Source organism: Chiloscyllium plagiosum, unplaced genomic scaffold (assembly GCF_037043375.1).
Source record: "Chiloscyllium plagiosum isolate Xiang-an unplaced genomic scaffold, Cpla_swu_hap1 HiC_scaffold_21, whole genome shotgun sequence".
NCBI lineage: Eukaryota > Metazoa > Chordata > Chondrichthyes > Orectolobiformes > Hemiscylliidae > Chiloscyllium > Chiloscyllium plagiosum.
The window spans coordinates 10927306-10940199 of record NW_028270159.1 but is presented as its reverse complement, the minus strand read 5'-3'; the positions used below and the strand labels follow the sequence as shown (position 1 = coordinate 10940199).

The window sequence follows — 12894 nt, the reverse complement described above, 5'->3', positions numbered from 1 at the left end:
GTACTGTGCATTGTGCACAGCACTTGATTTTTGTTGGGGTTTTTTTTAGCTGTTAACAGTGTAGATTGATCCTGTTCTGAATTATGCTTATCTTCCTGTAGCTGTTGCATAAATAGCTGCCACTTGTGAATGACCTTGTTAATAATTGCTCTGGAAATTTGCTGACGGATTTATTCAAAAATGTGCACAGAAATTTAATTCCTTTTGAGTATGCCATTTAATCAAGTATCAGTAGGTTTTCTTTTAACCTGTGAATAAACCCACATACAGTTGCATAGTGTAATTACAATGAATTCAACTTGCTTTTTATTTTGTTATAATCATGGTATTTTTCCCAGAACTCTATTCACCAAATGGTTACCGTAGTGATGAGATTTATAGCTGCTGTCCGATCACAATGTCAGTATCAGGCAATTGCAAGAAATCAAACGTTCCCCACTGGCAAGAAATGCTCAATATTTTAGGTTGGAGCGCTGTGAAGTGAGTGAGCATTAACATTTCAGAAATGGAACCCTTTGTCAAAATAGGTAGACAGAGTTGTCTGATCCCATTTGTCAGGAGTCCAAACAGAGTCGTAAATAGGTCCAGAAGGAATCCTGGTTAACCTCCTGGGGAGCAATTAGAATTACGACTTGCTCCTGTTCTATAAGGTAATGGCTTTGAAAGAGTTAATGTTAAGCTGTATTGAGTTCTACTAAATCTGATGATGTTGGACTGGGATGGACAAAGTTAAAAATCACACAACACCAGATTATAGTCCAACAGGTTCATTAGGAAGTACTAGCTTTCGGGCCATTGTTCCTTTGTCAGGCAGCTAGTCTGCCTGACTAGCTACCTGACAAAGGAGCAGCGCTCTGAAAGCTAATACTTCTAAATAAACCTTTGGGACTATAACCTGGTGTTGTGTGATTTTTAACTTAATTTGATATGACACACAGTCTTTGGCTAGAGAAATAGGTCCTCTTGCATGAGATCCAGTAGGGTCCAAAGTAACGCAGTTATTTTAATCAACCTGATTTGATATGTTAAGATTCACCTCTGGACTTCTGGCCAAGAGGAAGGAACACTGCCACTGCATCAGCAGATCCTGAGAAGTGACATACCTGGCTTTTGATAGTTGCAATTAAGTCCAACTAGTCATTGAGTCATGGTCATACAGGACAGAAACAGTCCCTTCAGTCCAACCAATCCATCAACATAATCCTAATCTAAACTAGTCCCACCTGCCTGCTTCTGGCCCATACTCCTTCAGACCTTTCTTATTCATGTACTTATCCAAATGTCTTTTAAACATTGTAATTGTATCCACGTAGGTCATTTCCTCAGGACATTCATTCCACACACAAGCCACCCTCTCTGCAAAACATTGGCCTTTTGCTTTTTAAATCTCTCTCCTCTTACCTTAAAAATGTGCCCCTTAGTCTTTTCCCATCCTAGAGACAAGCCAACTACCATTAATCCTATCTTTCTCCTCATTATTTGATAAACTTGTATAATGTCACCTTTCAACCTCCTCTGCTCCAGTGGAAAAAGTTCCAGTTGCTATAGTGCAATGCATTATACCCGAGACTCGTGCCTTCTCTTAAATGGGCCATCCTCCTCCACTCCTAATTCGACAGGCCCTCTGATTTTGCATAGCAAGGAGGATTGTTGGTATGAAATATTCACTAGGGTACAGAAATGGTCAGTCCTTCATCAAAAGGTGACAATTTGGAGCAGAAAATGTGTTCCCCAATAATCTGTGTCAGATTAGTTAAACAGATTTCCTGTCTGTTAGTAGCAACCCTTACCAAGATTGACACAAGGATTATGTTCAATCAAGCTCCTGTTCATCCACATAAGCAATATTACAGCTTGTGATCTTATGATAAATCTGCTGCACAAATCACTGCCTTAAGTTACTACAGTTGGATGGAAGTTCAGTGTTTTTCTGGAGTGATACAGCACGGAGACAGACCCTTTGATCGAACTCGTCAATGCACAACCAAAACTAGTCCCATTTGTCTGTGTTTGGCCCATCCCTCTAAACCTTTCTTATTTGTTTACCTGTCCAAATGTCTTCTAAATGTTGTAATTGTCCTTGCATCTACCACTTCCTCTGACAGTTCATTCTCCATATGAATCACCCTCTTTGTGAAAAAGTTATCCCTCAGGTTAAATTTTTCTCTTCTCACTTTCAAAAAATATCCTCTAATTTTAAACTCACCAATGCTAGGGATAAGATTTTTGCTTTTCACCATATCTATGCCTGCCATGATTTTATAAACCTCTATAAGGTCACCCCCTCAACCTCTTAAGTCCCAGCCTTTCCTTATAAATCAAACCTTCCAATCCCAGTAACATCTTTGTAAATCTTTTCTGCACCCTCCCCCAATTTAATAATATCCTTCCTGTGACCAGGTGACCAGAACTGTATGCAGTACTCTAAAAATGGCTTCACCAATATCCTGTACAACCACAACATGATGTCCCAACTCTTATACTCAAATAACCTGAGCAATGAGGGCAAGCTTGCTAAATGCCTTCTGAATCATCCTGTCTACCTGTTATACAACTTTCAAAGAACGATGTATCTGAACCCCTCAGTCCCTCTGTTCAACAACACTACTCAGGGCCCTACCATTAACTGTATAATCCCACCTTTGTTTATTTTCCCATAATACAATACCTCACATTTATCTGAATTAAATTCCATCTACCACACATCATCCTTTGTAATCTTAGATAACCTTCTTCACTGTCCACTATACCACTAATTTTGGTGTCATCTACAAACTTAGATTAGATTAGATTAGATTACTTACAGTGTGCAAACAGGCCCTTCGGCCCAACAAGTCCACACTGCCCCGCCGAAGCGCAACCCACCCATACCCCTACATTTACCCCTTACCTAACACTACGGGCAGTTTAGCATGGCCAATTCACCTGACCTGCACATCTTTGGACTGTGGGAGGAAACCGGAGCACCCGGAGGAAACCCACGCCGACACACGGAGAATGTGCAAACTCCACACAGTCAGTCGCCTGAGGCAGGAATTGAACCCGGGTCTCTGGTGCTGTGAGGCAGCAGTGCTAACCACTGTGACACCGTGCCACCTTACTAACCATGCTTCCTAAATTCTCATCTAAATTATTGATACAAATTGAAATAATGGTGAACCCAGCACCTATCCCTACAGAACATCACGAGACTCAGGCCTCCAGTCTGAGAAACCACCTTCATTACCTTCCTCCATTGAGTCAATTTTATATCCAATTGGCAACTTCTCCACAAATCCCATGTGATCTAACTTTACTAATCAGTCTACAGTGTGGAACCTTGTCAAAGGCTTTACTAAAATCCATGTAGATGACATCTGCCACTCTGCCCACATCTACCTGCTTAGTCATGTCCTCAAAATTCTCACTCAAGTTTATGAGACACTAGATCCAATGTACAATCCATGCTAACTATCCACAATCAGTCATTGTCTCTTCAAATTATGTCAATCCTAGCTTTAAGAATCCACTCCAACAGCTTACTTACCACTGATGTCAGACTCAAAAGTCTGTAGTTCCCAAACTTCTCCTTAACCTTCCTTAAATAAAGGCACAATGTTAGCCACCTTCTAGTCCTCTGGCACCTCACCCGTGGCTGTAGATGATACAAATATCTCTGCTTGGGGCCCTGCAATTTCTTCCCTAGCTTCCCACAATATCCTGACATATACCTAACCAGGTCCTGGAAATTTATCCACCTTTTGTTTTTAATGGTCTCCATCATATCCTCTTCTGTAATGTGGACTATTTTAAAGAAATCAATATTTATTTCCTCGAGTTCCCTTGCCTCCATGTTTTTTACCAAGTAAATGCTGACATGAAATATTTGTTTAGTATCTTTCTCACCTTCTGTGGTTCCACACATAGATGACCATGTTATGTATTTCCATTAATAGGATTGCGGTGCTGCAATGCAAGCTCAGTGTGAGGGTGTTCCCAATTTCTCATTTGAAAGTGTATTCCAGTTTCGTGGATCAAACCACTTCCTCCTTTAGCAAAACAAGTCTCTGAGAACATGTTCACATTTGTATTTGATCCAATTCACCAGGAAACCACCAGGAAAACTTGTTGGGCCTCTACGAATGGTGCCATTGGTTTGTCTGAGGTTGCAGTATTTGGTTGAAGCATTTCTCCAGCAATCAGTGCTAGGGAAACTCGACAGTTCCAGCAGCATGTGCAGATTAGCAATCAGGGTTGGCATTTCAATCCCGGCCTAACTCTGGTCTGAAGGGGAGTCATGTTGAACTTGAAGCATTAACTCCAATTCTCTTGACACAGATGTTGCCAGACTTATTGCCATTTCCCCCCAGCACCTTTACCTGGTATGGGGGAATTTCAGCTTTGAAGAAAGATTGTATTGACTGGGTTTGTTTTCACTGGAATGCAGGGGATTGAGGGGTGACCTGATAGAAATTTACAAGATTATGAATGACATGGATAGAGTGGAAAGTATGCAGCTTTTTCCCTGTGTGGAGGAGTCAATTACGAGGGGACACAGGTTCAAGATGCAAGGCAATTGATGTTAAAAAGCACAGATACTAACAGTCAGGGGCAGCACAACGGACTCATCACCATTTCAATGAAAAAAACACAAAGGGTGATGAGTGCTTGGAATGTGCAGCCAGAGGAGGTGGTGGAAGCAGACACAATGGCAACATTCAAGAAGCACTTGGACGAACACACGAGTAGGATACAAGTAGAGGGATATGGATCCTGTAAGTAAAGACAGCTTTAGTATGGAAGGGCAAAACATGTTGCCACAGGGTTGGAGGGCTGAAGGCCTTGTGTTGTACTATCCTTTGATGTGCTTTTATTTCAGATTTCCAGCATCTGCAGTACTTTGCTTTTCTTTGAGTAATACGACACTTAGTCTGTCCTGCACCACAAGTGGGCGCAACACCTCCCAAGAGCCAATGTTGATTGAAGATTAAAAATGAGAATTTAAACTATGGTCTACAATGTATTGCTTGGTTGGAAAATGAACTGTGTCACCAGAGCTTGGAAGTTGAGACAGAGGATTTTGTTCTGTATCACTGGGTAAAGACGTCAAGGGACTAATTTCTGCATCATAATCTCTTTGGATAACGTTATCCATTGTTCATTGAAGTGGTAATCCTTAAAGCAGTTATGAGCGGTGGATTCTACTTTTTACCTTGACCCAAACCCATCTTCTGGATTTGATCAACTGTACTGGTCAGATATGTGTTGGAATCTCCCTTTTGCTCTGTTGCCACCTCCTCATCTGATGCAGTCAGTGTTGTTGAACACTGAGCCAGTGTGTTTTTTTTCATTGAAATGGTTGATGAGTCCGTTGTGCTGCCCCTGACTGTTAGTATCTGTGCTTTTTAACATCAATTGCTCTTAATGCTGGTGGGTGTTTTGTTTTCACACCAGCCAACTGTAGAGCAAAGCAGCACTGCTCTGAGACACATGCAGTAGATCACATTTACTGATCAACCACTTGCAGCACTTCCATTGTGTTGTGACATGAACAAACCCAGTCACTGAATTCTTGTATTATAGTACCTTTTTCCAAAAAAAAAGTAGTAATTAAACCACTTCCAATTTCTTATTTCTAAGAGGCTTTATAGGCTTAGACTTTTTTTCCTTGAGTGTAGGAGGTTAAGGGGTGAGCTTATAGAAGTTTATAAAATCATGAGACGCATAGACAAAGTGAATAGCCAAGGTCTTTCCCCAGGAGAGGGGAGTCCAAAATTAGAGGGCATAGGTTTGAAGTGAGTGGGGAAAGATTTGAAAGGGACCTAAGGGGAAACTCTTTCTCACAGAGGGCAGTACGTATATGGAATGAGCTGCCAGAGGAAGTGCGTAGAGGTGGGTACAATGACAACATTTAAAAGATATTTGGATAGGAAAGATTAAGAGGGATGTGGGCCAAACGCAGGTGAATAGGGATGGTCCAGTTTAGGAATCCGAGTCAGGATGGACAAGTTGGACCAAAGTGTCTGTTTCCATGCTGTATGACTAGAATGTTGCAATTCTATTCTAAGGCCCCCAAAGGGCTTGTCTCTGTGCTGTAGTATTCCATGATTCATTCTTTTTGTCTGTGTTGCTGCTTTCTCTTTGACATTGCACAACATTGTGGTGAATTTCTTTCCTAATTTTTACCAGTTTGTAATTGGAATGAGGAAGGGAGCACCTCCTCTTTTGTGCAGCAAAGTCTATTTTTTAATTCATTCGCGGTATGTGGGTGTCACTGGCTAGGCCAGCGTTTATTGCCCATCCCTCATTGCCCCTCAGGCAGTTAAGAGTCAGCCAAGTTGCTCTGGATCTGGAGCCCCATGTAGGCCAGTCCAGGTAAGGATAGCAGATTCTTTCCCTAAAGGGCATTGGTGATCCAGATGGGTTTTTCCAACAATTGGCAATGGATTCATGGTCATCGTGTCTGTTACTTCCAAATTTACTGAGTCCAATTACACCATCTGCTTGGCTGGATTCGAACCCAGAACCCAGGCTGGATGGGTCCCCAGAACATTATCGGAGTGTCCAAATGAACAGTATAGTGATAGTACCACTAGGCCATTGCCTCCCCCTACATGAGGCAAAGAAATAACTTGAATAGCACCTCTTCATGACTTCAGGTCTGTGAAGCCAATGGAGCACTTGTAGAAGTGTAATCACTGTGATAGTGTCAGAAACAGGCGGATCAATTTACTCACAGTAAGCTCTCAAACATCTGGAAACATGACCATGTAATCTGGTTGAGGAATAAGTATTAACTGGAATTCTGAAGAGATTAGTTTTTTGAATTTTTTTAATGTGCAATCAAGAAGATAGGCTGGGAGACGGAGTGTTTGTTTGGGTTAAATTTCTCATCAGAAAGTTGACTCGACTATTCCAGTCAGTGTGAACGTATTTTTCAACTGTTCAAAAGATTGTGGAAATATAGAATGAAAACAGCAACACCCTTTATATTTTTATCATTATTAAATTGAAATGTTCAAGTGGTTGTAAATAGTAAACATTGCTTCTGGCTTCTGTTTGTGGTTTTTTAAAAATTTGTCGTTATGGGTAATAGACTCAGGTCAAACTGGAATTGTGTACCTTTTCTCCTGTAAGAATTCTGTAGTCAACTTATATTGAATTTAGTTTCAACTTCAACTGGTTGCCCATTCCTTGTCTGACTTTCATTCGAAGGTAATGGCTTTTCCTTACTGTGCATGTCATCATAAAACAGTCACATCCTGATAAACATGTAATTAGTTTGTCCAGAAATGTTCGGCCTGTAACTAAATTGAGATTTCGAAAGACTCTGGATATAAATAGCTGAACCTTGTGTTCTCTAACTCACTCTTTAAAGTCACAGGTCATTTAACCATCGAGCAATTCACCAAGTACAAAACAGAAAAGTATTTTCACAAACCTGATTGACTTAAGGTTGCATAAACATTGCTATTCATTTCTGCTGCTGTAACCTCTACTGATTTATGGAGTCCTGAGTGCAGCAAAAGGCCATTTAGCCCATTTGAATTTATTCTGGCTCTCTGCAGAGCAATTGATCCCATTACTCTTCCTCAAGCTGTTTGATGGTTTTCCTCAAGTGCCAATTCAGTTTTCTGTTTGATTACTGCTCACTATCTTTTAAGACCATAAGAGGTAGGAGCAGAAATTAGGCTATTCATCCCATCGAGTCTGCTGTGCTATTCAATCATGGCTGATAAGTTTCTCAACCCCATTCTCCTGCTTTCTCCCTATAACCATTGATAATCAAGAACCTACCTATCTCGGTCTTAAAAATACTCAATGATCTGCATAGATTCATCGCTGTCTGGCTGAAGAAGTTTCTCCTTATTTCCGTTCTAAAAGGTCACTCCTTTACTCTAAGACTGTGTTCTCAGGCCCTAGTCTCTCCTACTAATGCAAGAATCTTAGGTTAGATTAGATTCCCTACAGTGTGGAAACAGGCCCTTTGGCCCAACAAGTCCACGCCAACCCTCCGAAGAGCAACCCACCTAGACCCATCCCCCCACATTTACCCCTGATACTACGGGCAATTTAGCACGGGAAGAATGTGCAAACTCCACACAGACAGTTGTCTGAGGCAGGAATTGAACCCGGGTCCCTGGCACTGTGAGGCAGCAGTGCTAACCACTGAGCCACCATGCTGCTCAACATCTACACTGTTCAGGCCATTAGATATTCTGTATGTTTCAGTCAGATCCACCCACATCCTTCTAAATGTTTTCTCCTCACAACCCCCAACTTCCACAAACAACCCTCACCCTCAGAGGCCACAGGTTTCAGGTCATTGCCACTCCAGTTTTAAAAAAAATCTTTCCTTTCACTCCCACCCTTTTTCCTTCCCATTCAACTCCTTGCAACTCTGTCTCCAGTCCCAGACCTTTTGAGAAATCAACTTTAAAATTGCAACATTTAAAAGGCATCTGAATGGGTACATGAATAGGAAGAGTTTAGAGGGATATGGGCCAAGTGCTGACAAATGGAACTAGATTAATTTAGGATATCTGGTCAGCATGGACGAGTTGGACCAAAGGATCTACTTCCATGTTGTACATCTCTATGACTCTAAATGAATTTGTTCAACTGTTTATAACTCCTTTCCATTATAATTGATGTCCTATCTTGTGTTTTGACTCAGGTCACTGCGCATCCCTGCTCCACTCATTGCTTCATGAATTTCTACGCATCACAATGTCACTAACAGTTCCTTCTATACCTTGATCTTTGGCTGATATTTCAGAACCCTTACTTGCATTTCTCTCTGTTCCACTGTCCGCCTATCTCTTACACAAATGGTTTCATCAAAATCCAAATCTTTTAATCATGTTTCCTGTTATCCCTCCATATTTCTTCCCTCGTCTAGCCCCTCATGTTTTCTGCTTGCATCTTCAAATGAGCCTTTTCAATGAACACCTACTGTCAAAGAATTTATCATGTGTAAGTCATTTTCAGAATGAAAGTTATGTAACTTCACCACTACCTCCAGTTGAAACTTGCAGTGGTCTGGCTTGTTTCGTTTCTATAGAGATCGTAGAATCCTAACAGTGTGGAAGCAGGCCATTCGGTCCATCGAGTCCACACCAACCCTCTGAAAAGCATCTCACTCAGACCCACCCTCCTACCCTGTCTCTATGACCCTGCATTTCCCATGGCTAACCCATCTAACCTTTACATTGCTGAACACGATGTGCCATTTAGTATGGCCAGACCACCCTAATTTTTGGATGTGAGAGGAAACCAGAGCACCCAGAGGAAACCCACACGGACACGAGGAGAATGTGCAAACTCCATGCACACAGTCACCCAAGAGTGAAATTGAACCAGGGGCACTGGCACTGGTACTGTGAGGCAACAGTGCTAACCACTGAGCACCGTGCCGCCCTGAGTGCATCTTCCTTCGGGGGAGCTGGCATTTTGCTTTTCAGAAGTTATAAAAGTGCGCAACCATGTCCCACTCCCAGGACTGTAACACATTTGCCAGATTGGAGCACTTCATCCAGAGTGGAGTCACCAACCCTGGCAGTTACGTCTGAAATAGCTTTGCAGCATGAAATAATTAAGTGGGTTTGGGGTTGCATTTTTGGATTTAGAAACTGCAGTTTAATCCCTTTTTATGTCCTACATTTTGCTTAATCTGCACCTTTCATGTAAAATGTTTCATTTTCAAACATGTTGTATGTGTTGAGGGTTGACTCCAGATTTGAGCACAAGATTTGAAGGTCATGTCTCTGTGTATTCCTGAGAGAGTGTTGCACAGTCAGAAGCCATGGTATTCTGGTGAGGCAGAACCCTATCTGCCCCCTCAGGTGGTCTTTAAAGAACCCATGGCAAATTTGAAGGGCAGCAGAGTATTGATATTCTGACCACGACTTGATGCTCAACTGTAGAGTCAGTCTGGTGTCAAAGTACTGAATAAGCGATCCAGGGCCAGTGTTGTGGGAACATGGCTACAAGTCTCATCATCTGATGGAAATTAAATGCAATCAGTCCAGTCTCAGTCAGAGCCTCAGATCATCAATTGTTCAGAGAACCCTTCTGGTACACTCATGTCCTTTAGAGAAGGAACTCTGCCATCTTTGCCTGAACAGGTCCACCTCTATCTCCAGATTTGCAGTACTTTGGTTGACCCTTAACTGCCCTCTTGAAATGGCACAGCAAGCATCAAGATTTAAAGAGCAATTGGAAATGAACAACAAAGGCTGGCATTGCCAGTGACAGCCATTTCCCATGAAAGGAAAAAAGGGAACCGATGGTAAACTGATTGATGAGTCACGATCAGGTTGTTGTTTTTGGGAGTTTGTTGCATTCCATCTTTGACTACATTTTGAGTAAGCTCCTTCTGGGTGCTGAGGTCATGAGTGCTGTAAACAAAATGCAATTATTTTTCTAAAATTGTGTGTGTGTAAGTCATGCCAAATGATTCTTGTGCTGCCATTGCCGGGTACTGTGCTCTGCTTCATTGGAAACATTCTAAGCATAAGTGATAAATTATAACTTGCATCACATGACCTAATTTGAAAGCATAAATTTGCCAATCAAATCCCAGTAGCAGTTTGTGTGGAGCTACAGCAAGAGGCAAAGCAGTTATTTAAAGCAGCGTGATACTGCAGGAGACAGTGCTGTGACTTCGAAATGTAGCAAGGAGCTGAGACAGCCTGTGACTAGCCTGCTGTGTGCATTATGGCCTCGCTAACCCCTCATCCTGCATCACTGTGGAAACTCTATCTTGGAACATCTGACAATGTGATTCGTTGCTTTCAAAGAAGGTATGTCAAGATTGAAAATTATTTCTTTTGAGAAATCAAATCTTTTTTTGTCATATAAGAGTGTTACAGTGTCCACTCACCCAAGTTACCTTGAGGTCAGAAGGTTCTTAGCTCATGTCTCAAAATGTGAGCACAAATTCTGTGCTGATGTTTTATTTGGAGAGATGGTGGCGTACTGGTAAAGATGCTGGAAGAGTAATCCAGTGGCCCAGGTCAGTGCTGATGACCACATCCCATCAGAAACAATAAGATAGGTTCAATTTTCTATGGGTAGACTTTGGTCCCTTTGCAACAACGGAAGATGAACCCTTCCGACATCTACAGTTGGTTCACCATTGTAGCAGTGTGTTTGCACCCCCTGGAGTCTAAAGGGATCGAAGGCGGCGGGGTAAAAGCAGGAACAGGGGACTGAGTTGGATGATCAGCCATGATCATATTGAATGGTGGAGCAGGCTGGAAGGGCCAATTGGCCTGCTCATGCTCCTCCTTTCTATTTTTTCTTGAGGGCAGGTAATCAATGTTGGCTTTGTCAGTATTGCCTGTCTTGGAGCACGGAGGTTTCCTGGTGTGAAGTGGCATTCATTTTCAATCAGGTCGGCAAAAAATAGTTTGGCAGTTATAATGGTGATATGTTTGGGACTGTTTTTGTTTCCAAGCTTTATGTATAACCAACATAAGGAAACATGGTGCAAGCAATTCTAGGTCTGTGAAAGTGTATTGGAATATTGTGTGCCTTCATGTGAAAGGAATGGTTTATTTGCTTGCATTAGAGGTGGCTCAATGAGGGTTGACTAGATTTATCCCCAAGATGAGCGTGTTGCTGTATAAGAGGCGGAGTAAATTTGGGCCTTCATCCTCTGGTGTTCAGAAGAATGACAGGGGTAGGCGATGGCCTTGTGGTATTATGGTCAGACTATTAATCTGCAAACCCAGGCAATGTTCTGGGAATTACCTCGCTGGAGAGTAAAGTCACCAAAGGCCACTCTTCCATGAGGCAGATAATTGATGGTTTAAGCTGAGGGTCACCAAACCTCAGGCAAGGGGAGAGAATGAGGAGGAGAGGCCTTCATGGTAACCTCAGTCAGTGTGGGAATTGAACCCACACTGTGGCATTACCTTGCATTTCAAACCAGCTGTCCAGGCAACCAAGCTAACCAACCCCTGGCTGGGAGCACATAACACAGAGACAATTTCAGGAAAAGGGATCAGTCATTTTAAACTGACCTGAGAAATTGCTTCAATCAAATGAGTGTGAATTTTTAGAATTCTGTAACCCAGAGGCCCGTGGATGCTCTGTGCTCCAGAGCTGATTATATTAAAGGTTGTGATTTCTCTTGGAAATCTAGGAACTATGACAAAGTTGTATCTCAAGATCAGCCATGATTGTATTGAATGATGGAGTAGACTTGATGGGCTGAATGGCCTGCTCATCTGTCTCTAATTCATGTGAAGTTTAATGAGCTACAGTGTAAGCATTTTGTTGCCTTGTCAGAAAGAGAATACGAATTTTAGTTTGTTTTTCTCTTCCCTTCTCCATGTCCTCCTCATGTTAACCATCAGTCTGCTTCTAATCTTGTGCAGACAATCGATGTTAAATAGATTGATGAAGCGAGTCTAAATAAGAATACACTGTACTTGGACTAACCATATTCAGCCACCCACCCTCCTCATGCTAATTACATTTGCTTTTTTAAAAAAAGACATGTTCTTTTTGTTTTAAATTGGAGTTTAGAAGAACAGATGGAGATGATGTTATTGAAATGTATGTAATTTTGAGTCTGCTTGGCAAGTTAGATGCTGAAAGGTGGTTTTCCCTGACTGGAGAGTCTCCGACTACATTAATGATCTTGGACAGGGAACTGGGCGTTTGGAGCTGAGTTGGATAGACCATCCATCACTTAAAGTTGTGAATATTCAAAATTCTCTAACTTGGAGAATAGTTGGCACATAGTCAATAACTTTATCAACAAAACAGAAATTGCTGCAGGAGCTCAGCAAGTGTGGCAGCATGTATCGAGAGAGAAAGCAGAGTTAACATTTCAGGTCCAGTGACCCTTCTTCAGGTTTGATGGTAGGCAGGAATAGGTGGTGCATAAAGGAGGAAGTTGTT

At 41.9% G+C, this 12894-nt stretch overlaps 1 protein-coding gene across 5 annotated transcripts in view; it reads left to right on the top strand.

Moving 5' to 3' along the window:
- Positions 1-12894, top strand: part of gpsm1b (G protein signaling modulator 1b) — a 255633-nt gene that overhangs the window by 42518 nt on the left and 200221 nt on the right. Inside the window, exon 1 of one of the 5 annotated variants that reach the window (XM_087998245.1) lies at positions 10632-10784. The exons of the other annotated variants lie outside the window; for them this stretch is intronic. Within the exon in view, the coding sequence (XP_087854371.1) occupies positions 10699-10784 (86 nt within the window). The 5' untranslated portion in view covers positions 10632-10698. Of the gene's footprint in view, positions 1-10631; positions 10785-12894 lie in introns of those variants that run through there. 5 annotated transcript variants of the gene reach the window in all.